At 45.6% G+C, this 26,851-nt stretch overlaps 1 protein-coding gene across 1 annotated transcript in view; it reads left to right on the top strand.

Annotated features, from left to right (window-relative positions):
- Positions 1–26,851, top strand: part of WDR66 (WD repeat domain 66) — a 74,514-nt gene that overhangs the window by 37,347 nt on the left and 10,316 nt on the right. The window contains exons 16-21 of the mRNA XM_010841332.1: positions 890–1,063; positions 2,485–2,669; positions 11,197–11,311; positions 12,340–12,503; positions 17,571–17,661; positions 17,881–18,024. Coding sequence (XP_010839634.1) covers positions 890–1,063; positions 2,485–2,669; positions 11,197–11,311; positions 12,340–12,503; positions 17,571–17,661; positions 17,881–18,024 — 873 coding nt within the window. The remainder of the gene's footprint in view (positions 1–889; positions 1,064–2,484; positions 2,670–11,196; positions 11,312–12,339; positions 12,504–17,570; positions 17,662–17,880; positions 18,025–26,851) is intronic.

The following is a 26,851-nucleotide window of genomic DNA, read 5'->3' as shown; positions in this document are numbered from 1 at the left end:
TGGTGTGAATTATATCTCAATAAAGCTGTTATAAAAAGAGAAAGGGATGGGGGAAATGGGGCAGTGGGTGGGTGGGGGCACTTCTGCCTGAAAACAAGACAGGGGCCTCAGAACTCCCCAACTCCGGACTATGCCACTCCGACAGCTCATGTTGGTTTGTGAGTTTTTTGGAACCCTCTCTCTGCATCCTGGCTTTCATCTTTCCCTTTGATTTCTGACGAGATGACATTCTCATTTATCTCAAGGCAAAGTCTGCCGCCAAGCATTTTGGATTCTGTTCCTTCCCTCTGTCAATAGGGCTCTTAATCTCAGTAAAGATTTTTTTCGGGACCCCCGACCTCTCCCTTCCCCCCACTTCTCCTGGGAGAGGGGGTGGGGATGCAGGGAAGTAGCTGCTGACATCCTTGACTCCAACTCGCTTTCCATCAGCACAGCGACTCAGGTGTCCCCTGTCCCTTCAGGCTGTTCCCGTCTGCTCTCCGTTGAGCTCTCAGCCATCATGTATGTATTTTTTAATCATACCTTTTAAAATTTTGTGTAGCTGGATAAAGAGAAGGGATGACAAAGGCATAAAGGGTAAGGATTTCAGTTTCCAACAGAGAATGACACGGGGACCAGCAAGGAGAGTAAGACCATAATGTTAGACAAATACCATCTCTGCCCACCCACCACCTCCCTCCCCGCCCCACTGCCTCCCACTACCTACTTTGAACTCTGATTTTTCTCATCTGCAAAAATGGGTATTATTTTACCACTTGTTCCAATAGACAGAGGTTTTCTTTTTGGATAAAATACTCTAAAAGCAAAGTTAGTATGAAAAAACACAGTGATAACTCTTAACTTACAAAATCGAAAATGGAGTAACTTCGACTCTTTCCCTCATACTCAGGATGTAAGTTTCACTGTGGCTGTTTATGTGGTGAGAGTCAAACATAGACGAAGGGTCTGGGAATACTTGGCAAGGCTGCGCTCTCACCGCAAGAGCATTCGAAGTATCCTGTTTGGGGTTCATCTGGACAGCAACGAGCCCCGACTGCTGAGCCTCGGCAGAGACAGACTCCTGGTGAGCTCCTTTGCTTTCCTTTGTCTGGTCCTCAGTACTGTGTCTCATTCTTGTTATTTCCCAGGAGTCTGGCATAAAACCAGTATGTGTGTGTGTTGGAGAAGACGAATATATGGGGACTTCCCTGCTGGTCCAGTGGCTAAGACTCCACGTTCCCAATGCCCAGATTCTATCCATGGTCTGGGAACTGGATCCCACATGCCACAACTCAGAGTTCGAGTTGGCAGGTGAAGATCTTGTATGCTGCAATTAAGACCCAGCACAGCCAAATGAATAAATTTAAAAAATAAATGTCTTTTAAAAAAGAAAGTGAATGTATGACAAAATAGCAAAAACCATTCTGAGTTGGCACTTGGCTTTCATGCAGCTCTGACACTGCACAGGGACTCGTGTCCTGAGTGAGGAGGGCCTGGGAAATGGCATGTTGGTGGAGCGGAGGTGGTCCTCCCCACAGCATGGACAGCTCAGCCACCCTTGCCTCTCAGTGGACATTTGGAAGCCAACACTCACAATTCCCGGGTCTCGGGGTCAGGCCCAGGCTGTTACCTCCATGTGACAACCCAGAGAGGATCGAGAAGGAAAGGCAGTGACAGTGGCAGATGTGATATTACATGATTGAGCCCAAAGGATTCAAAATGAATTGGTTTATCTGTGTATCCGTCTTAACTTCCTTTCTTTTGTCCCCTTACTTCCTTTATTCTATCCATTCTTTTTTTAAAAATATATTTAAAATTTTATTTATTTATTTGACTGCGCCAGGCCTTAGTTGCAGCACATGAGATCTTCAGTCTTCATTGTGGCACATGGGATCTAGTCCCACAGCCAGAGATGAAAGCCGGGCCCCCTGCATTAGGACTTCAGAGCCTTAGCCAGAGGACCACCAGCGAAGTCTGTCCATTCTTCCATCCACCCATCATCTATCCATCCTTCCTTCTATCCATCCCGGTCTGTCCACCAAAACCTACCTATGGGTGAAATTCAGCAGGCTGCGAATGTATGACTTTCAAGAGCTGAGATCTAGCTATGAATTGGTTCATACTCACAGAAAGTTCCCAAGATAATGCTAAGTGAAGCAGGACAACAAAGTTGTAAGAGTTCAGGTCCTGGAGTTAGTTGGACCTAGATTTGAATTCTCACTCTACCGCTCCTTGGCTGTGTGACCTTGGGAAAACCACAGAATCTCTCTGAACATCTGTTTTCTCATCTGCAAAATGGGCATAGCAGGACTGCACTGCTGGGGAGCTGTATTAAATGGCATCAGCTTGCTCATAACGGATACTCCATATTGGTAGTTTGTTAGGTGTAGAAGTTCAGGCAATTCTCCTCTTAAAAGGCCTGATACTGTCTCCACCGACAAAAGGATTGTTGACTGACTTCATTCACCTCAGTCCTCATGTGTGTTCATCTGGGCTTCCCTGTAGATTGAGTATAACCTACTCAAGAGCTACAAAGACCACCTGGCAGTCCTGGACATTCACCGAACCGACCAGGGCAGCTATCCCACCTGTATGGTCTGGTACCCGCCACTCACCAAGGAGCTCTTCCTGCTCATTTGCAACAGTGGCTACAAAGTGAAGCTTTTTAATTCTACCACAAAAATGTGCAGGTAAGCCAGGGAGCTTCCCGCAAATGGTGCATAAATCAATTTCTCAGTCCCCAGGTTATTTCAAGTCCCACCTTAAGGACCTGCAAACAGCTTGCCTACCATTACAACCCTTCTTACTTTGCAAAGTAGGAAACTGAGGCACAGATAAGGTTAGTTGTCCTTGCTCAAGTTCACATGGTTAGAAAGTGCCAGAGGCAGGGACTTCACTGGCAGTCCAGTGGTTAAGAATCCGCCTTCCAATGCAGGGGGTGCGGGTTCAATCCCTGGTCGGGGGACTAAGATCCTACATCTGTGGGACAACTAAGCCTGTGCACTGCAACGACTGAGCCCAACGCTCTAGAGCCTGTGTGCTGCGGCTAGAGAAGCCCACATACCATGGCCAGCAGTCCCTGTGCAGCAATGAAGAGCCAGTGCAGCCAAAAATAATTTTAATAAGTAAATAATAAACTGCATTGGTAACATCTAAAAACATTTTAAAAAGGAAGTGCCAGAGGCAGGATTCAAACCCAGAAACGTTGTTTCTGAGCCCAGCACTTCACAGGGATAAGGTACTCAGGCCTCGGAGATGGAGATTCAGCAAAGGCATCAGACCCCACAGCCCCAGAAAAGCTGCTCATGTGCAATGGAATCTCCTGTTCTTCTCTCCTGGAAAAAAGTGGATTCACCTGAATACTACCAGCTGTTTGATTTTTCTTATTCTTGGTTCTTAAAGAAGTTATAAGTTCAACTTGATAGCATTCTTTCTTCTCTCAAGCCCACTATATGGACTATAGCCCACCCTATGAACTGTAGCCCTCCAGACTCCTCTGTCCAAGGGGTTTTCCAGGCAAGAATACTGGAATGGGTTGCCATTTCCTCCTCCAGGGGATCTTCCCAACCCAGGGATTTCCCGCATTGGCAGGTGGGTTCTTTACCACTAGCACCACCTGGGAAGCCCCCTTTGTTCTCTCAGTAAGTGTTTACTGAGCCCCCTACCAGAGCCAGGTGCTGTTCTAGGTGCTGAAGATGGGAATGAAGACAAAACAATGTTGTTGTCACCATGAGATTTGCATTTTATTGGGGGAAGTGGCGTTCAAGTTAGAGGTTGGGCTGGAGATCCATATTTGAGGTCAGCACACTTGGTGGTTTAAAGCATAAGACAAGAGAAGGTTCAGGAGGGGAAAGGTGGATAGAGAAGAGGTTAAAGGACCAAGCCCAGGATATCCAAAGCTTAGCATCTTAGAGCAGTGGTGCCTCCATCCTGAAATACGTCTACACCTGTGGTTGCCCTCTTGCACTGCTAGGCTTGTGAGTCCAGGGTTTGCTCCTCCTGATCAGTGCATCACCCATTCGTCAGGGCCCTGCATTCATCATCCCATTTCACCTGCAACAGTCCTGCAAAAAGATCGTGCCACTGTGGATCAGACAGGTAACAAAACCTGCCCAAGGTCACGGAGCTGGTCAGGGCAGGACTTGCCCCTTGAACCCACGTGTGACTCTGTCCTCTCTTTGGGATCGCTGGTCCCCGATGCAGCCCTCACAGAGGTGAGGATGCTGTGGTGACCCCAGCTGGGAGGAGGAAGTCAGAAAACACCACAGCAGCTGGCCCCATGCTTGAGGAAGACTATCCTTTGGAAATGTATCTCAAATAAGATAGGTCCTCAAAAGGCCAAGATCACTCAGGGTCTTTTTTTTTTTTTTTGATTGCCCTTTTTTGAAGGGCCCATGGGAAAATGACTGAGACATGCCATGTCATTGTGGCAGGGACAGGAAAGAAATACAGCACAATTTTTTTTTAAAGCTATTAAAACACTGGGAAGGAGACATTTGAAAGAAATATGTAAAATGGAGTTTTGGGAAGATTTCAGAATCTTTATACATCATCTTTAATGGACACAGGCTTTTTGGATAAAAACTATCTCATAGGGACTTCCCTGGTGGTCCAGTGGCTAAGACTCCGTGCTCCCAATGCAGTGGCCCAAGTTCGATCCCTAGTCAGGGAACTAGATCGCACATGCTGCAACGAGGAGCTTGCATGCTGTAACTGAAGATTCCCCCGTGCCACAATTAAGAACCAGCACAGCCAAATAAATAAACATTAAAAAAAAGAATATCCCATAGATGTGCCCAGTTCTGAGAAGCTCCGAGTTGGCTGAGCAGGTGGCTGGGGGATGGAGCTGCCCAGACTTGGAGTTCCTCCTCACAGTTAGTAATGAGAACTCAAAGCTGAGCGGTTAGGAGGTTCTGCCATTGAAGATCAATGGGAAATTGGTATAGAGCATCTTTCTTGTTTTAAAAAATGTTTCCACCTGTTGCCTTTATTGTTGCTGTTATTTTTTATTCCAGTTTAATTGCGATATAATTGACATACAGCACTATATAAGTTTAAGGTGTACAGCGTAATGATTTGACTTACATACATCATGAAGTGCTAATTCAGGAAGTTTAGTGAACATCCGTCCTCTCCTGTAGCTACAAAATTAAAGAAATAGTAAAACATTTTTTCCTTGTTATGAGAACTCTTAGGATTTATTCTCTTAACAATTCTCATCTGTAACATGCAGTAGTCTTAACTATATTTATCGTGTTATATGTTACACCCCTAGTGCTTATTTTTCTTACAACTGGAAGTTCGTGGCTTTTGCCTGCCTAAATCCAACTCCCCTTCCCCCCAACCCCTGCCCTCTGATAACCACAAATCTGGTCCCTTTTTCTAAGAGTTTCTTTGTTTGTTTTTGAAGTATAACTCACCTATGACACTGTATTATTTCTTGTTACACAACATAGTGCTTCTGTGCATTTATTCCTATTTCTATATATTTCAAGATGATCACAACAATATGTTGTCATACAAGGATATTACATAGTTATTGACTGTATTCTCTGCATTGTACGTTTCATAACTGGGACTCATTTATTTTGTAACTGGAAGTTTGAACCACTTTATTTCCCTCTCCTATTTCTTTCCTCCCCCACAACCCTCCTCCCCTCTGGCAACCACCTGTTTGTTCTCTGTATCTATAACTCTGTTCCTATTTTGTTATATTTGTTCACTTGTTTTTTTTTAGCTTCCATATATAACTCAAATCATACAGTATTTACCTTTCTCTGTCTGACTTATTTCACTAAGTGTAATACCCTTCAGGTCCACCCATGTTATCACAAATGACAAGATTTATATTCCATCGGATATATGCACTACATCTTCTTTATCCATTCATCTGTTGATGGACATGTAGGTTTCTTCCTCATCTTAGCTATTGTAAATAATGCTGCAGTGAATATAGGGGTGTGTATATCTTTTCGAATTAATGTTTTCATTTAGAGCTATGAAATCAGGCATTTCTGCCATTGAAGAGCAATTGGAAATTAGTATAAAGCATCTTTCTTAAAAAATAGTTTATTAAGGCAAAATTCACATGATTTTTGGTAATGGTTGGTAATGGTTGGTAAAACCAACCATTGTAAAGTGAACAATTCAGTGGTATTCAGTCCTTTCACCACCTACCTCCATCTAGTTTTAAAACATTCTCATCATTCCAAAGTAAAACCCCTGGCATAAAGCATCTTTTAAGCTGTAGGAATAATAAAGCCCTGTAACCACAACTTAATTGGGAAGGAATTGCCTTTTGATGATAAATCCAAAAGAATTTTAAAATGCATTTAAAAATATTTGAAAGAACACGAAGAGGCAGTTCAGAGAAAAAGGCCAATAAACCTATGAGCAGATGCTTACCAGTACATCAAAGATGCAAATGAAAAGAAGACATCATTTTTCACAAATCAGATTAGCAAAGATAAAAATGATCGATAGCATCAAGTGTTGGCAAAGTCGTCAGATGCTGTAATGGGCTGCTAGCGGCTGGGCTGGGGGGGGTAGTGTAAAGGGGGACAACCTTTTGGGAGAGCAATTTGTTACCCTCTATTAAATTACAGCCTGTCTTCTGACTTCTAGGAATGTAGCCCGCAGAAATACTCGCACAGGATGCCAAGGCATAAGTAAAAGGATGTCTTGTTTGAAAATATTTTTAAAAATGGAAACACTCCAAATGTCCATTAATAGGGGATTAGTTAAATGATGGCTTGTCAGTACGCTGAAACATGATGCTGCTTTTAGAAAAAGGAAAAAAAAAAGAGAAGATAGCTCTCTGCATAGTAACATGGAAATATCTGTAAGACATAAATGAGATAAACTGCCAAAGAAGCATGAATATATTTTCATATAAAATTATATTTATATAACTTATATATTTTAATCTAAAATTGTAATTAGGTGGGCTAGAATATATATATAAAGTTGTATACAGCAAATTATTACCCATGATTATCTTGGAATAAAGGGTGTAGCCATGTAGAGTTATGGGTAGATTTTTCTACTTTCTGTCTAAATATTTGAAAATTTTCACAATGAATATGTAAAATGTTTTCCATCAGAAGAAAAAGACATTAATTTTATGAAATTGTTAGAAATTCAGCAGTACTATGTAGCAGTTACATAGCTCCTACTATGTGCTGAGTATCCTACTATCTCCTGAACTGTACTGAGTGCTTTATATATATATATTAACTTATTTAATGCTGACTATAGTCTTATGGAAGAGAGGGCAATGGCACCCCACTCCAGTACTCTTGCCTGGAAAATCCCTGGACAGAGGAGCCTGGTAGGCTACAGTCCATGGGATTGCTAAGGGTCGGACACGACTGAGCGAATTCACTTTCACTTTTCACTTTCATGCATTGCAGAAGGAAATGGCATCCCACTCCAGTGTTCTTGCCTGGAGAATCCCAGGGACGGGGGAGCCTGGTGGGCTGCCATCTATGGGGTCGCACAGAGTCGGACACGACTGAAGCGACTTAGCAGCAGCAGCAGCAGCAGCAGCATAGTCTTATGGAGAAAATACTGTCATGATCCCTTTTTTACCAGTAAGGAACCTGAGGCCCAGAGGGGTTGAATAGCTGAACTCTTTTCCTTTTGCTTATTTGTAATTTCAGCTGGAATTCATATACTGTGATATCTACCATTTTCAGTGGCTTCTTACTATGTTCACAAGGTTGTGTAACCATCATCACTATTCCATGCAAGAGCATTGTCATTACCCGCTAAGGAGATATCCCAAACCCACTAGCCATCATTCCCCATTCCCTTTCTTTCCCTCCGGCCACCCCCCGCCCCACCACAACTATCCATCCCTGGCAATTACTAGTCTACTTTCTGTCTCTATGGATTTTTCTGTTCTGGATACCTCATGTAAATAGAATCATATGATATGTGACTTTTGATGTCTGGCTTCTTAGCATCATGTTTTCAAAGTTCAACCATGTTGTAGTCTGTGTCAGTGCTTCATCCCTTTTAACGGCTAAGTAGTATTCCATTATATAGCCAGACCATGTTTTGTCTCTCCATCCATAGCTGTCAATTGGGTTGTCTCTATTCTTCAGCTCCTACAAACCTTTGTACACAGGTTTCTGTGTAGACATCTGTTTCATTTCTCTTGGATACAGAGTTGGCAGTGGAATTGCTGAATCATATGGTAACTATGTTGAACCATTTGAGGAACCGCCCGACTGTTTTCCACAGCAGCTGCACCACTTCACATTCCTGCCAGCCATATACGAAGGTTCTAGTTTCTTTACAACTTGCCCCTAATTTTTAAGGGTCAGAGCTGGGATTCTTACCAGCGTCTGTGCTCTTAACCATCCTCTTCCCTGCATCTACCCGTTGAATAATACTGGTTTTTATTTTGTTTGGTCATACCGTATGGCATGCAGGATCCTAGTTCCCTGACCAGGGACTGAACTGGGCCCCCTGCATTAGAAGCATGGATTCCTTACTACTGGACCACCAGGGAAGTCCTACTCAATGATATCTGAGGAAGGTCTTTAAACATTTCTACTCAAATGATTAGATAAAGATGACTTAAAATTAGCTGATGCATTGTCTCTCATCTGGTTATTTTAGTATTTTTGACACTTCACCTAATTCTCTGCGTATATGAGCCTGATCATGGATCATCCAGCCTGGCCCCCCCTGCATCCTGCAGCCCAGCAGTCACAGTCAAGTCTGCCTTCATAGCTTGCCCATGCTCACCATCTCGGTTTTACCTTCCTTCACCCTCCTCCCCCAACTCCTTTCCCCTTTACCATTTCTGCAGGTTTCAAGCAGTAGTCCACATCCCATATGTTTGAGCTCCTGTTCCCACTGCCTGTTTTTCTGTTACTGCCCTGTTTTTCCTGCCTTTGCAAACTCGGATGTCTGCTGCTAGATGTCATCTCTCCTTCCCCAGTGCAGGCTCCATGCCACGTGTTTGCTTGTCACCTCACTTCTCCCCTCGTGGTGCTTCCACAGCTGTTGTCCCTGCAAGGCTATGAGCTCAATGGCAGTAACTACCTCTCACTCATTTCTGAGTCCCGAGCCCCTCACGGTGCCTGGCACAGAGAGGTGCTCAAGAAAGTCATACAAACAGTGTCTCCTGTCCCCGCCAGATACGGGCTGGGTACAGGAGATACAGGGAGAAAACATATCCAAACAACAAGGGGTTTAAAATATAAGATGAAAAAGCTACTGGCCTTACTCAGGGGCAGACTCAGGTTTTGTGGGATGTGAAGTGTATTTGAATTTGTGGGTCCTCTTTTTTTTATTATTATTAAAAAAGAGATGTAAAGACTTCTCTGGTGGTCCAGTGGTTAAGAATCTGCCTTCCAATGCAGGGATGCAGGTTGGATCCCTGGTTGGGAAACTAAGATCCCACATGCTTCAGTTTAGTTCAGTTCAGCCGCTCAGTCGTGTCCGACCCTTTGCGACCCCATGAACCACAGCACACCAGGCCTCCCTGTCCATCACCAACTCCCAGAGTTTACCCAAACTTATGTCCATTGAGGCAGTGATGCCATCCAACCATCTCATCCTCTGTCATCCCCTTCTCCTCCTGCCCTCAATCTTTGCCAGCATCAGGGTCTTTTCAAATGAGTCAGCTCTTCACATCCGGTGGCCAAAGTATTGGAGTTTCAGCTTCAACATCAGTCCTTCCAATGAACACCCAGGACTGATCTCCTTTAGGATGGACTGGTTGGATCTCCTTGCAGTCCAAGGGACTCTCAAGAGTCTTCTCCAACACCACAGTTCAAAAGCATCAATTCTTCTGCACTCAGCTTTCTTTATAGTCCAACTCTCACATCCATACATGACCACTGGAAAAACCATAGCCTTGACTAGACGGACCTTTGTTGACAGAGTAATGTCTCTGCTTTTTAATATGCTGTTTAGGTTGGTCATAACTTTCCTTCCAAGGAGTAAGCGTCTTTTAATTTCATGCAATCACCATCTGCAGTGATTTTGGAGCCCCCCCAAAATAAAGTCAGCCACTGTTTCCACTGTATCCTCATCTATTTCCCATGAAGTGATGGAACCGGATGCCATGATCTTAGTTTACTGAATGTTGAGCTTTAAGCCAACTTTTTCACTCTCTTCTTTCACTTCCACGTGCTTGGGAGGGACTAAATACTCATTGGAACTACTGAGTCTGCATACCACAATTAGAGAGTCCATGCGCTGCAACAAAAATCCCATGAGCTGAGACCTGATGCAGCCAAATAAATTAACTGGTTAATAAACAAATATATATAATTTTTTAAATTAAAAAGATATATAATTAGGAATAAATTAAAAATGGCAAGGGCCCCTCCCAGGCCTCAGAAGGTACGTGTATGAGGGAGGGGTCCTGCAGCTCAGGTTTTGCCAGCTGCAGAGCAAATGCAGCTCCAGGCTTGAGGTCACTTATGGCAGCCTCACCTCGGATCAGGTTCCTAATTACCGTAAGAGAATCTGAAATCAGAAATCTGACCATGATAGGGGTGCAGTTCATTAGAGTGTGATGCACAGAGTTTTGGGGGGACCCTTGAGTTGCTCTCAGACCTGCTGTCAGATTTCTGGACACCAGACGGGATCTCCCTCTAAGATCCTGGGCAACCTTGGGAGGATGGGGCTGTTTCCTCACATCCTGTCCATGCTCGTCTCATCCTTGCAGCATTTTCTGCATCCCTTGTTTGTGTACGCATTCTCGAGGCATAATGTTCCCTTCATTCAGCTGTCAAGGGGAAAGTCAGAGCCTCGGCCAGGAAGAGCATCCTTCACAAGCGAAATTTCCCTGGAACATCTGGAGCTGCTGCCTCTGATTTGCAGCCACCATTAGCGGTTGAGAGAGAGGTCTTTACAACAGTGGGCTTAGTTAAGCGACAAGAAACTCAAAATTTAAAACATATAGGGTAGACTTCCCTGATGGTCCAGGGGTTAAGACTTTGCCTTCCATTGCAGAGGATGTGGGTTCAATCCCTCGTGAGGGAGTGAAAATCCCACGTCTCGCTGCCAAAACGCCAAAACATAAAGCAGAAACAATAGTGTAACAAATTCAATAAAGACTTTTAAAATGATCCAAAAAAAAAAAACAACAAGATCTTTAAAACGTATGAGGCATTGTGAAAGGGAACAAGTCATAAAACCTGCGTTCAGATTTGTGGAATTTAGAACGCGTTTCTTTTTTTTCTCTTGCAGGAAGACACTCCTCGGGCCGGTGTACGGATCTCCCATCGAGCAGATACAAATCCTCCCAGTGAAGTCCACTCTGGAACTGCAGAAGCGCTACGTGGTGTTTATTAACAGAGACAAGGTGCCAGCGGTTTGCCCTCTGCCCCACTAAGGTGACCGCGTGTCTGCAATGGGAAGTAGCCACAGGTGTTACCAGACTTAAGAACACTGGCTTTCCCCAAGCCCGAGACTCTTATCCTGCTCCACACTGCAAACTGCCATAATTGAGTGAGGACGACTCTTAGGAGACTTCCCTTGTTTTCTTTACTTCCCAAAGTACACCGAAGGATTTTTCCTTTTCTTTCCTTTTCTTATGAAGACAAGTTAGTTACACTTAGTTGTACATTTAATAACTAATCTAGGGACTTCCCTGGTGGTCCAGTGGCTAAGACTGTGAGCTCCCATCTCAGGGACCCTGGGTTCGATCCCTGGTGAGGGAACTAGATCCCACTTGCAGTGACTAAGAGTTCACATGCAGCAACTAAAGATCCTGCATGCTGAAACTAAGACGTGGCACAGCCAAATAAATAAATTAACTAAAATTAAAAAAAAAAACTACAAATCCATTTGGAAAAGTATAAGATCATAAAATGCCATAATTATCCTGGAAAAGCCTGGACATCTGACCATGAAGGTAAGAGGGAAGTTTCCTTTCTGTGTCCCTGGTAGAACCAGGCATCTCTCTCCCAAGGGGCCACCCTGCAGGGCGCAGTGTATGTGAAGCCCCAGCCATGTAAAATGCTTGAAATGCAGCCCTCACACACTGAGAAGGCAGTTCCAGACCGGCAGGTCCTTCGCATAAACAGATCTGGAGCTGACAGGTGACTGTGCCAAGTCTGGCCTTTGGCCTGGGTATCTTAGTCTGAATATCTAGTTACTTCTTCCTTTCTAGTCTTCCCTGGTGGCTCAGAGGTTAAAGTGTCTGCCTGCAATGCGGGAGACCCGGGTTCGATTCCTGGATCAGGAAGATCCCCTGGAGAAGGAAATTGCAAACCACTCCAGTATTCTTGCCTGGAGAGTCGCATGGACAGAGGAGCCTGGTGGGCTACAGTCCATGGGGTCGCAAAGAGTCGAACACGACTGAGCAACTTCACTTTTCTTCCTTTGTAGGTTGGACTTCAGATCTTACCAGTTGATGGCAATCCACATAAAACCTCTGCCCTCATATGCCACCCGAATGGGGTGGCCGGCATGGCCCTTTCCTATGACGGCTGCTGTGCCTTCACAGCAGGAGGGCAGGATCGGTCAGTGGTGCAGTGGGAAATCAACTTAAGGTGTGTGTTGCGGTGCAAAGCTTGGCCCCCTAAGGAGGGTGTCACGTGTACACCCCTTCTTTTCACTCAGCAACAGCAGACAGGTATTAAACCCCTATGACAGGACTTCCCTGGTGGTCCAGTGGCTGAGACTCCATGCTGTCAATGCAGGGGGCCCGGGTTCTATCCCTGGTCAGGGAACTAGATCCCACATGCTACAGCTAAAAGTTCATATGCTGCAACTGAAGATCCCAAATGCTGCAACTAAAAAAAATAAAAGATGCCGCATCCTGGTTCAGACAAATAAATAAATATTAGAAAAAATAAAAACAAAAACACCCTACAACATCCTGGGCACTGTGGTAGGCCTGCAGGTATAAAAACAGCCAAGACTCAGGCATGGCCTTCAGGGTGCTCCCTGAGACACTTGTTCATATTAACGGGCTGACAGGTTACTCTTCTGTCTCAGAGACCCATGGTATTTGCAGGCGAGACCGTGTAATCCTACCTCATGAACCCATGCCCCTTTCCCCCAAAATACTTCTCACTGTGTTGCCTGAAAATCCACACGAGCTAGAGAGATCAAGCCTGAATCTCCAAAATGTGTGTTACAGAAATAGTAAGAGTATTATCTGAAATGTGTATTTTCAGTCTTCTCTTTTCACCACCCTGCCCTGAGCTGCGAATTTCTGCCTAGGGCGAGGCTGAAGAGTCCCATGATCGGGCATAGGAGAGACATAGCCTTTGAGGTCAGAGAGACATGGGTTTGAATCTGAAGACTGCTGTCTGCTGGCTGTGGGACCTAGGCTGCCCTAGGTCCCAGAGATTAGCATCTCTGATCTTTAGATTCCTTGTCTGTGTAATGGAGGGGTGGGGAAGGGGACAACAACAGGGACTTTTATAGGATCCTTATGGAAAGCACACAGCACTGAGCTCAAGACTCAGTAAATTAATGATTTCCTTTCATCTCTTCTTCCTTATAAAGGCATTTGCTTAGGAGTGCAGGATCTTATTAAAAAAGGTTAGGGACTCCCCTGGCGGCCCAGTGGTTAGGACTGCATGCTTCCATCACAGGGGCTGTAGGTTCGATCCCTGGCTGAGGAACGAAGATCCTACATGATGAACAGTGTGGCCAAAAAATAATAATTTTTTTTTTAAAAAGAAGGTTTACCACTATAGTAATCATCTCATCTCTCCAAATTCATTGAATAGCCACAGGGCGGAGCCAGTTCCTTTCCTGACCACCTTTTCTATGCCCCTCTTCCTGGCAGGGTCCCATGAGGAGCTGGGTAAAAACAGCCCAGAGAAAGGTACCTTCCTAAAAGAACAAACCCAGTTTGTTTGTTGGGTAAAAGAATACCCCCAGGAAAAGTATACCCCCTAGGCTTCCCTGGTGGCACAGTGGATAAGAATCTACCCGCCAACGCAGGGGACACAGTTTTGATCCCTGGTCCGGGAAGATTCCACATGCCACGGAGCAACTAAGCCCCATGTGCCACAACTGCTGAGCCTGTGTGCTGCAACCACTGAAGCCATAGAGCCGGTGCTCCACAAGAAGAGAAGCCAACTCGCCGCAACTAGAGAAAGCCCACGTGACAGCAACAAAGACCCACCGCAGCCAAAACTAAATAAAACATAAAGTATACCCCCCACCGTCTGCCAAGTGCACATCCCTCTTCAGTGGCATTCACGTGAATAGAAGCAAGACCAGCCAGGTAAATCCGCTTTGGAACTTCGAGGGGGTTTCAGATCGCAGTTGCAACTCTGACCTTCACCTCTGTTCTCACCCAGGAGGGCAGATTTTGGGGATTTAGAAGCTGAAGGTGAACTCTCCCCTTGAAAAGAACTTACTCATCAGGTCTCCAGCATGAGGTGCTTAATCCTTTGACACCTATAGCCTGTCACCTGGATGGGTGGGATCAAGTGACATCCTGGTGGGAAGACAGAATCTTCCTTTTTTTTCATTTTTGTCCTTGTCTCAATCATCTTGAGATCTGGAATGGCAGAGATTTAAGAAAAAAAAAGAGCACTCGCTTTCCAGTAGCTTTCCTGAACATGGCCAGAATCCAGGCTTGCCAGAATTTCAATTTAATCTGTTGTGGGGACAAAGGATCATTATAAACTAATTAGCACTTCATCACTGCTTCTGGTGTTTTAATATGTTCAGTGCTTCACTAATGGGAAGAAATGTAAAAACCCGAAACAAGTAAACCGGTGAAATTTCCTACTAGGTCTATTGATGGCAAGTTGTAGGGTAAAATGAAGGTGATAAATCCTGTCACGTTCACATCGTCTTAATCAGCAAACTCCTAGGCCCCCGAATTATCATTGCAGCGTCTCAGACTTCCCCTGGGAGACCCCTTCCCTTCATCTTTCCCCCAGAGCCCCCCACTCTTACTTTCCCTTCCCCTATCTTGGGTGGCAGGCCACCCTTTTTCTCTCCTTGTTGGGCATCTGTTTTTAAATCCCCCATTTTTGTGCTCAACCTCACGCCCACCTGGCATCTTGCAGTCTTGCTCAGACAAGTGCCAGAAAGACCCAGATGCAAATCCCATCTCCCCTGCTACTTGGTGACCTGAGGCAAGTTCCTTCCCTTCCTTGAGCCTCAGTTTCTCCATCTGTTAAAATGGGAATATTACCACTGTGTTCAGAGCTGATTTATTTGTTTTTGATGTCTCTCTCTTAAGATGCGGTGAAAGTGCCAAGCCCTAATCACTGGACGGCCAGAGAATTCTCCCTCCACGATATCTTTATACAAATACAAATATATATATTCATATTGCATGCTATATGCACCCATCTGCACCTGCGTTTTGCACTTGGCAGTATATTTATTTGGCTGCACCTCAAGGCATGTGGGATCTTAGTTCCCGTACTAGGGATTGAACCTGAGCCCCCTGTGGGGGAAGCTGGAAGTCTTAAACACTGGACAGCCAGGGAGGACCCCAGAGCTGTTTTGAGGATAGTGATGTCTACAATTGCTATCCCCCCTCCCCTCCCCTCCCCTCCCCCCCTCCTCCCCCTCCTCTCCGCCTCCCCTCCCCTTCCCCTAGGGAAGCTTTACTGAGCACCTGCTCTATGTTGGTTGCTGTCTCACAGCTTCTCCAGCTTTGGATCATTCCCCGAGTACTGACTATATTAGGCACAGTAGAAAGAGCATTCTCAGTAAATGCGCCTCCCTCTTGTTCCCCAATGACCTCTTGTTTTGTGGTGTTAGAACCCATCTTAGGGAGAAAGGGGACGTTAGGACCAGTCCCGTCCTGGGATCTCAGGTCACCGCTCCCGCAGCCAGAACTGCCCACCCTCTGCATTTGCTCTCTGCTCACCTCTGCCGTAACCCGCTGTCACTCTGCAGAGGCGGGTTTCATCACTCGGTGGAAACATGGCCTCTGATGGTTCCTGGATTTCACACCAGAGTTGAGGGAAGGCTCATCCCCCAGCTCTGGTGGAACAAGCCCAGTCAGTCCCTCTGGCTCTCCCATCAGCTGACGGTGGCTGGGGAGCCAGGGACGTATTGCAGCTCTGACCAGCGGAGGGCTGCTCCCATAGGATCCAGAGCTCAGTGGTCCTGTTCCCTGGGGCTTTCCTGGTGGTGACAGACTCCTCCATGTCACATTGGGCCTTTAATCTGGCCCTGCTTCAGAACCATGCCTGTTGGGATTGGGCCTGAGGCTGGCCTCGGAGCCTCAGAGCAGGCGCCCTCTTAGCCAGACTCCTGCCTCGATGGCTAATATCAGAGCCAAGAGTTGGGTGAAGGCTGGGCCCAACTGGAGACGGGCCTCAGGCCCACCTGGAGCCCAGGCCCACCTGGAGAGTACAGCAGCTCCACAGACCACCAGCATCCTACTTGGGTGGGGCTTGTGCGGGGTCCTGACTGAGGACTGAGGACTGTTTGGTGGCTGACTCCTGCAGGAACGGTGGAGGTTGACCCAGGTCAACAGTACTAATAACCCTGGGCCAGGCCCTGGGTCCCATGCTTTCCATGCATCGCCTGATTTATCCTCACAGCTATCTGGCGACATAGGGACTGTTGACAACCCCGTTGTACAGGTCTGGAAACTCGCTCTGAGGGGCTCAGGGACTGCCCCAGGCATGGAGTGAGGTGGTGAGGCTGTGGATTCATATGCTATCTTCCTAATTCAATTCCACACCTCAACAAAGATTCATCACAGGAGAAAAACAAAGGGCTTCGTGTCCAATCCTTTATGTGCATTCACTTTAATTTTCACAACTGTCTCGTGAGGCAGACCCTGTAATTATTCCCATTTTTCAGAATAGGAAACTGAGGCCCCGAGTAGTAAAGTCACTTGCCCATGATCACCCTGCTCTCTGTAGGCAGAGCCAGGGGGTCACAGGCATGTCCCTTTCACTCCAGATTCGGTATACTTAACCACTTCCCCACCATAGTCTCTACAAAGTGTGTCTTAATCATCCTCCAAAGAAGTTAGTGGTCTGATGAGCAGAAATCCAGTCAGTGGATTATTAAAATGATTTTGTATTATTAGCATTTTGTATGAGACAGAGTCAGCCTCACATAAAAAGTAGGTTTTCTTACCACTTAAAGGGCCTATTTTTGGAAAAATCTGACCCTGTGTTAGAGAGCAGAGGGCTATTTTTATCTGACCAGTGTGGGCCCCTTGTGGCCTCCTGAGTTTTTATGGAAGCAATTAGTGCTGGCCATCCACCTGTACCACATCCCATTCCCCTGGCTCTGGTCACACGCAGATCTAAGGTTACAGCACGGCCGCTCTGCTGGGGGTGGTCCGTGGGCTCAGCACATGGGGACCCTCCTCTTCCTCTAGAAGATTTCCCCAAAGATTGCAGACAGATTGCCAGGCGCCTGCCCTGTCATCCGAGAGAGTATCACCATCTTTAAGACAGGGGCCCCAAGCCACCGGGTACCACACTTGAAATTGAATTTTCCATTTGCAGCTTCATTTTGGAGGGAATTTGCTTAGCAAATTTACAGAGACCCTAGTTGTATCCGCACTGTAATGCCCTTCAGAGGTCTGCAGCCTGCAGGACTTGTGGGCCACCTCGTTCCCGCCTGAGTGCTCTCTAATAGCGATGTTTCTTTTATTGTTCTAGTGCCCTGGAGGCAGCGGTTTCTCTCGGGGGCGAAGACCTGACCCCGTTCTATGGTCTGGTGTCTGGTGGCAGGGAAGGAAAATTCTACAGGGTAATTGTCCTCAGAATAAACACTTCCCCGAAACATCTAGTTAAGTTTGTAAAACAAATGTGCCCGGGGTTAACCTTCTTGCTTTTTTTTATTTTTCCCAAAGCTCTTTTCCCCACTGAGCTCAAAATGTACTTTCTAGAAAATGTCCTTGAAGTCTTAATGGCTGCTTCAGACTAAAGCCAAAAATGCATGTTGTGTTTCCACTTTATTTCCACGTAGGAGCTGGAAGACTATTTTTACTATTCTCAGCTCCGTAGTCAAGGTATCGATACAATGGAGACCAGAAAGGTGTCGGAACACATCTGCCTGTCGGAGCTTCCTTTTGTCATGAGAGCAATTGGCTTTTACCCATCGGAAGGGGAGGTAGGTAGAAGGAAAACAAGCGCAGGCAGGACGTGTTATTTATAAAAAAACGACCTCAGGGAGCCGTCATCATAGGCCAAAGTAAAAACCTAACACCATTCTTACATAAATGGATCAGAAAGGAGGTTCTGGGCATAGCTGAGGCACTGCTTAGAAACAGACTTACCGTAAAGATACCCCTGTCAGGCGGATTCCTTGCCAGAGTTTGATGTGGTTGGTGAGAGCATGCGTGCCTGCTAAGTCACTTCAGTTGAGTCCGACTCTCTGCAACCCCATGGACTGTAGTCCGCCAGGCTTCTCTGTCCATGGGGATTCTCCAGGCAAGAATACTGGAGTGGGTTGCCATGCCCGCCCCCAGGGGATCTTACCGATCCAGGGATCCAGCCTGTGTCTCTTACCTCCTCCTCCACTGGCAGGCAGGTTCTTTACAACTAGCGCCACCTTTCCGGAATTAGACAGAAGGGCCCTCGATGCATGAGGACCAGCCTCATGGGGTTCAGGGAGGTGATGCCTGCACAGCGCTTGGCACAGTGTAGGCTGCATAGAAAGATCTCAGTGGATGCTCACTGTTGTGATCATTTCCCTGTGTAGCTACAGTTCACCTGGCCTGTGTGAATGGGCTGCCCTTGAGGTGGCTGCTCATCCCAGGCTGGGGATGGAGCTCAGGAGACATGGCCCTTTCTTGGCACCTCACAGCTCACCACCAAATGCAAGGGGCTCCCAACAAGGACCAGAGGAAGTGGTCTTCATGGAAACTGTGGCTTAAAATGCAACTGATTGGAATATCCCTGGCAGTCCAGTGGTTAAGACTCCATACTGCCACTGCAGGGGGCTTGAGTTCCATCGCCGGGGGAACTAAGATCCTGCATGCCACAAGGAATAGCCAAAAAAAAAAAAGCAACTGACTGGGTTTTCTTTCTGACTTAAAATGCTAGCACATTCTCATTGTAGGAAGTTTGGAAAAGATACACAAGTGAAATGAAGAACGTAATTACTTCTAATTCCACTACATGGAGACTTCAGTTATTGGTATCTTCCTAGATTGATTTATATATAATGCATGTATATATAATGTTTAAAAATGAATGAGTACCATATTGGATATATATGTTCATCCTATATTTTCGCTTAGTATTGTCATACACATTTCCCATTTCATTAACAGTTCTCTGAAAACTTGATTTTTAAAGGATATAGCTTAATTTTATAACTTTGATTTAGAAAATAGAACTGTAAAGAAGAAGAGAAATGACTCAGAGGTAGTCATTATTAACATTTTGGTGGACTTCTATCTATTGTTTTCTGTTTGGATATAGATATATAAATTTTTAAAAAGAATTGTTGTTATGTGGTGTATGTAGGTATAGATCAGCAAATGCATGCATGCTTAGTCACTCAGTCGTGTCTGACTCTTTTCGACCCCATGGATTGCAGCCCACCAGGCTCCTCTGTCCATGGGGATTCTCCAGGCAAGAATACTGGAGTAGGTGGCCATGCCCTCCTCCAGGGGATCTTGTGATTCAACCCAGGGACTGAACCCAGGTCTCCCGCATTGCAGGCGGATTCTTTACCATCTGAGCCACCAGGGAAGCCATATCTCAACATTTTACAGAGTATGTGTATACGTGTATGTATACAGCAGGATTCTCAGTAACTCTTGTTTTGTGAGCATGTGGTGAAAATTACTTGATAATGTGTTTTTTTACCCCTGGCTTTATGAAGATCTGATTGACATAACATTGTGTTCATTTAAGTATTCAGTATAGTGATTTTGTATACATATATATTATAAAATGATCACCACGACTTAGTTAATTAACGTATCACATCCATCACCTTGCAGAGTTACAATTTTTTGTGTATGGTAAGAACTTTAAAATCTACTATTTTAGCAGCTTTCAAATATACAGTACTGTGTTTTTATTTGGCTTCTCTGGGTCTTAGTGGCATGTGGGGTCTTCAGATGCAGTGTGTGGGATCTGGCTCCCTTACCAGGGTTGAAACCGTGTCCTCTGCATTGAAGGTGGATTCTTAACCACTGGACCACCAGGGAAGTCCTTTGTGTTGTTAACTGGAGTCCTTATGTTGTACCTTCTAACCCCAGGACTTGTTTATACCTGGGAGTTTATATCCTTTAACCACTTTTCACCCATTTCTCCGACTCTCCACCTTCTTCCCCTGGCAACCGCCAATCTGTCTTCTGTTTCTATGAGTTTGATTTTTTTTTTTTCAGATTTCATATACAATTTGAGATCATACAGTGTTTGTCTTCCTCTGTTTGACATTTCACTCAGCATAATGCCCTCAAGGTCCATCCACATTGTCATAAATGGCAAGAACTCCCTCTTCTTTATGGCTGGATAATATTCCAGTAATGTTCCATCATGCACACAGACACAGCGCATATTTTATTTATGCATTCCCACCAACAATGCACAAGAATTCCCATTTAACTTCACATCCTTGTGAGCACTGGTTTTCTCTGTCTTTGATAAAAGCCGTTCTGACAGATACAAGGTGATAACTCATTGTGCTTCTGATTTGCATTTTCCTAATGGTTAATGATGTGAGCATCTTTTCATGTACTTGTTGATCATTTGAATATCTTCTTTAGAAAGATATCCCCTTTGGTCTTCTGCCTATTTTTAAAATGGGTTATTTGGGTTTTTTGCTATTGGTTGTGAGTTCCTTATGTATTTTAGGTGTCAAACCCTTATCAGATGTGTGGTTTGGAAATATTCTCTCCCATTCCATAGGTTGTTTTTTCATTTTGTCAGTCATCTCTTCTCCTGTGCATAAGCTTTTTGGTCTGCTATCGACAACATGCTTTCTTAAGTCCATATATTCAGTTGATCCATTCCTTAGTTGATGACACAGAGGTTGTGTGAAGTATTTAGGCTGTCAGAGACATGGCTATGATGAACATCTCTGCATATGGTTTCTGTACTTCTCTGATTGTTTTCCTCGGTCAAAGTCCTAGAAATAGAATTACCAGATCAGATAATATTACCAGAATTACCAGATCAGAACTTTAAGGCCCAGTTGCCAAATAGTTTTCCAGAAATGTAGCCTTTTACAGCTCACCCTCAATCACACATAACTCCTGAAACTCATCTGAGACTTGATGTTCGTCTTAGGTGTCTGAGCATAGTTTAGTGATGTGAGCTATGACCCTGGTCATTTCCCTTGGCCTCAGTGGCCTCCCCAGAGTCACCTCTTTTTTTAATTCTCCAAGTGTGACTAGAAGATGACTTTTATTCTCCACATAGAGTCTGGAGAAATGAACTTTCAGAGCCCACAAACCCAAGTTGGGTCTTGAATGAGCACCTTAAAAACACCTGAGACTCTTTTAAGCTCCTTTAAAGTCTTTTGACCAGTGTGCATTTTGTAAAAGTATGTGGCCAGAAATGGAAACTATCCAGAAAGTTTGTGCAACCCACATGAAAGTGTTTTTTAAGAGCTGTGTTCCTAAAGCGTATTGCCTAGAACCCTATTTCTCAAGCTGGCAAGTTCAATAGAATCACCTGGAACATTTACTAAGAAATCAGAGTCCCTGGCCCCATCCCAGATCTAGCCATTCAGAATCTCCATGGAATCTAAGGGTCTGCATTTTCCTTTAAAAAAAAATTTTTTTTCTCCTCCTTCTTCTGTTTGCTTATTATTATTTTTTAAAAACATTTATTTATGTATTTGACTGCATAGGATCTTAGTGGTGGCATAAGGGATCTTTATGTGCTTCATGAGAACTCTTAGTTGCAGCATGTGGGATCTAGTTCCCTGACCAGGGATCAAACCTGCAAGGTGGATTCTTTTTATATATATATAAAATTAAATTTATTAACTTAGTTTTGACTGTGCTGGGTCTTTGTGGCTGTGTGCAGGCTTTTTTCTAGTTGCGGTGCATACGCTTCTCTTATTGAGGAGCACGGGCCCTATGGTACATGGGCTTCAGTAGCTACCCCACGTGGGCTCAGTATTTGCAGCTCTCAGGTTCTACAGCACTGGTGCAGTACTTGTGACATGCATGGGCTCAGTTGCTCCACGGCACGTGGGATCCTCCTGGATCAGGGATCAAACCCATGTCCTCTGCATTGGCAGGTGGACTCTTTTAACTACTGGACCACCAAGGAAGTCCTTGTCACTCAGGATTCTTGATTTTAAACCCTGGGCTCAAGTAAATGTGTCCTCTGCAGTACTGTTTTGTCAAGAAGTGAATTCTGGATGTTTAACCTCTGTGCCTGTCACCTACCTGCCACGCAAAGTGCTCGAGGGTGGCACAGAGTGACTGGTTTTTCTGCTTTCTCTGGAAGTAAGAGGTGTAATCACTGAAGGCTCACCCCATTGTCGTATCTTTGGGCAAAAATAATAAAACTTAATCACCTATTGAAGTTCTTGCTGATGAGTAATAAGTACCCAGAGGGAATTCCCGGGTGGCCCAGTTATGTTAGTACTCCGCACTTTCGCTGATGAGAGCCCAGGCTTCTATCCGTGGTCAAGGAACTAAGTTCCCACAAGCCTCCTGGTGTTCCCCCCCACAAAAAAAATACCAGGAAAAAAAGGTTAGCCTGCCACAAATGTTTTAAAGTGATACTGAGTATTATTTACCCACATAGAAACAAAAATAATGAAAATGGTCACTGCCAGGTTATCACTGGCTCTTGCATGAGTCCCCCACCCCAGCTGCCACAAAAGGGGTTCCGGTGCCCCAGTGTCTTCATAAATCCCCTGGATTCCAGGGTTTTTCATCCACTTAAAAAACATGTTTACTCTTTGGAGACGTTCTCTGAAGGCCCCCGATCCAGATGTGTTCATTGAGGAGCGCGTTTATTGCTGAAGCTCCTCGGGGAGAACTTTTTGATCTCTTGTTCTCATCAGATTTATACCGATTTTAATAAAAAATGTTTTGGGGGCTTTGAAACTGTCAGACCCAGGCTTTGCCCTGGTTCATGAAACATTTCCTACTGAGATGCAGCTGCTCCCCCTGCCCCGAGAAGTTCTATGAAGAAGTAGGCCCAGCTCATAGAGTATTTTAGCATTTGGTTACATGAAAGACTTAGAGATTCAAACCAACCACCCCCGACCCCGCCCAAGGCTAGACATTATTTATATTTTTCTTTATGTCATTTAAACTGACTTGGGAATTTGTATCTAGTCAGTGTGGCAAACTGAAGCCAAATTATACAAGAATATAACCCTTCCTAAAGGATCCCTAACCCCACCCATCTTCTGCAGAACACAGCCAAAGAGGTGGGGGTGGGTTGCTCCTACAAATCTTCATTTTTCAAAAGAAAGGTCTGCAGTGTTTATGATGTTGTATAAGGAGCTCAAACTTAGGTTTGGGTTCCTAAGTTAGGGTTCCTTCACTAGTCTGTATAGCTGATTTCACATACAAGAAAGTGTTTTTTTGGCTGCATTGGCTTCTCTCTAGTTGAGGCACGTGGGCTCAGTGGTCGTGGCGTGCAGGCTTAGTTTGCCCCGAGGACTACCAGGGAAGTCCCATGAGAAAGTTTTGTCTTTATAGGTGTATTCTTTCCTCTTCCGGGTCTTTGGACTATCTTGTTGGGCTTGGCCTGCGCTTCATGCCACGTGTGTTCCCTGGTCCCTTGTGGCTATGTTCCTATTTAGCTTTCCGAGCGTTATACATTCTTGATGTTTTCACAGAGAATTCACAGCAGTGCGACCTCTTAGGCCAATTAAGGCCAATCCTGGCAGAGAGGCATGGGCCCAACAAGAGCTCACATGGTGGATGCTCAGCAAATCTTGGTTGAATTAATAAATGAATAATTGAATGATGCTCACCAGTCATGTTTGACTGCAAAGACAATGAGGAAGATAGAATCTCTGACTTCATGATTTGATCTCAGAGTAGTTAATAAGTATTTGGTATATTCTGCAACTTTAGCCTTGTTTAGGAGAGTTTGGAGAAGGCAATGGCAACCCACTCCAGTACTCTTGCCTGGAGAATCCCGGGGACGGAGGAGCCTGGTAGGCTGCAGTCCATGGGGTCGCTAAGAGTCGGACACGAATGAGTGACTTCACTTTCACTTTTCACTTTCATGCATTGGAGAAGGAAATGGCAACCCACTCCAGTGTTCTTGCCTGGAGAATCCCAGGGACGGAGGAGCCTGGTGGGCTGCTGTCTATGGGGTTGCACAGGGTCAGACACGACTGAAGTGACTTAGCAGCAGGAGAATTTGGAGACAAAATAAATAATCGCTTAGCTTTTTAAATATGCTCATTTTGGATCCAGCAATTCTACTTTGAGGAATGTATCCTACAGAAAAACTCAGGCAAGGGTAACAGTGACATATAACTATTGCAATGGGTTAGTCACTCAGTCGTGTCCAACTCTTTGCAGCCCCACGAACTGTAGCCTGTCAGGCTCTTCTATCCATGGGATTCTCCAGGCAAGAATACTGGAGTGGATTGCCATTCCCTTCTCCAGGAGATCTTCCTGACCCAGGGATCAAACCCAGGTCTCCTGCATTGCAGGCAGATTCTTTACCGTCTGAGCTACAGGGAAGATCTTACAACTACTGCAGGATAGTTTATGCTGCCGCTGCTAAGTCGCTTCAGTCGTGTCCGACTCTGTGCGACCCGATAGACGGCAGCCCACCAGGCTCCCCCGTCCCTGGGATTCTCCAGGCAAGAACACTGGAGTGGATTGCCATTTCCTTCTCCAATGCATGAAAGTGAAAAGTGAAAGTGAAGTCGCTCAGTCGTGTCCGACTCTTCATGACCCCAAGGACTGCAGCCCACCAGGCTCCTCCATCCATGGGATTTTCCAGGCAAGAGTACTAGAGTGGGGTGCCATTGCCTTCTCCAAGGATAGTTTATATAATAATGAAAAATTAAAACAATCTTAACGTCCGTTGACAGGAGATTGGATAAATCAAGCCAGACACACCTACATTTAGTAGTTACTGAACAGTGAAATTGACCTATGATTCTTTTTTTTTTTAATTTATTTATTTTTGGCTGTGCTGGGTCTTCATTGCTGCGTGCGGGCTTTCTCTTGTTGAGGTGAGCAGGGGCTGCTCTCTAGTTGCGATGAGCAGGCTTCTGCCTTTAGTGGCTTCTCTTGTTGCAGAGCACAGACTCAGTAGTTGTGGTGCATGGGATCTTCCCAGAACAAGGATAGAACCCTGGTCCCCTGCATTGGCAGGCAGATTATTAACCACTGGACCGCCAGGGAAGCTGACCTGTGATTCTTAACTCAGAAAGAATGTGCTGGTTTTGTTACTGAAGGACAAAAGGCAAGTTGCAAAACAGTATGTAAAGCATGGCCTCCCTTCATTAACAATAATACGTAGATCTAGAAGAACTGAAAGAACTTGTTCCAGACGCTTAGCGATACTGACTTCTGAGGCATGGAACTCATAAGAGCTTCTAAACCCTAATTTCTGTGCATCACTTCCTGTCAGCTGGGGCCTCCAGTACCAGCTGGAACCTGGCCCTGGTCCATCAGAGTTTGGGGCTGCCCTGGGGACTCTTGCTCTCCTGGGCTCGCAGCCCCTCCCCCATGTGCGTGTGCAGACTCCAGGTCATTCCAGACCCGACACTCAGCTCCTTCCTCCGTTTCCGCAAAAGCAGAAAGCCCAATCCATGCAAGACAACTTTCCTGAAAAACTGGGAATCACCAGAAAGTTTCAAGCGTAACCACATTTCACAGCAGTTTCCCTAAAACTGCTTATTAGTACTTCCCTGGCACTCCAGTGGTTAAGACTCTGTGCTTCCAATTCCGGGGGTGGGGAGTGGTGCAAGGGTTCAGTCCTTGGTCAGGGAACTAAGATCCCACATGCTGAGTGGAGCGGCCAAAAAGTAAAAAACAAACCATGCCCCCTTCCAAAACCTCTGCTAATTAGACCTCCTTCCCAGTCCTGATGACCACCCCAGGGGGCTTCCTAGCTCCCCCTCTTCCCTCCCCCAGCAGCACCCCTCCTCTCCCTCTACTGGCCACGCCAACTCAGCTTTTAGCTTGTATTTCCGAATCTGCAGCATAAGCCCATATCCAGGGTCTACAAACGACAAAACTTCCCATTTAGTTGCATCCATCCTCCTTAATAGATGGTTTGGTTGTAAATTGCCAGGGAGAGGGGAGCATCTTACATACATTCCTGAAGAATTTAATTTTTCTTAACTACAGGCAGTAGCTTGTATTGCTTTTGTATTCAGAACAAAACCCAGAAAGATAAACGAACAAATCCTCCCAAAGCCTTGTGCGCTAATCTTTGTGGCTAAACCGTGGTCCCAGCTGGGGTGGAGGGAGCAGAGCCAAGTGGTACAGCGGCCCCTCTACAGGGAGGAGAAATCCAAGCGAGGGGTCATGGGTAGTTTCTGCTCTGACGAAGACCCCAGGGGAGTTTGGAAACGCGCCCTTTGAAGAGAGGTCCCTGGTGTGCTGGATTTGCTCTGAGACATAAATACCAGGAGGCGTTTCCATCCTGAAGGCGAGAGGAACGATGCACTATCATTCCTCATCCCGCAGCAATAACCAGTGTTGTGGGGAGGCCTTCCTGGTCCACTGAGAACCCCACACCAGGGAGCGCTGTGCCTCCCCACAGAGATCAGGACAGGACTTCTGCCTGCCGCACTCACAGCATCTAAAGAAAGAAATCCTGAAGTGCGGAGCGGCTACTGAAAGAGAGCACAGCTGGTCATAGTGTCATAACACCGACAGTGGCAGCAGCCGACCAGCTCTTCTCGCTTGAGCGCTCGCTGGGCGCCAAGCGCCACGCCAGCCTCCCTGGCGTCCAGTCCTCACAGTAAGGAATGCTTTCATCATCTCCATTCACCACCAGGGAAAGTAAGGCCTCGGGGGAGGAGG

Source organism: Bison bison, unplaced genomic scaffold (assembly GCF_000754665.1).
Source record: "Bison bison bison isolate TAMUID 2011002044 unplaced genomic scaffold, Bison_UMD1.0 scf7180017864160, whole genome shotgun sequence".
NCBI lineage: Eukaryota > Metazoa > Chordata > Mammalia > Artiodactyla > Bovidae > Bison > Bison bison.
The sequence above is the reverse complement of the archived record's forward strand: the minus strand, read 5'-3'. Positions and strand labels throughout refer to the sequence as shown.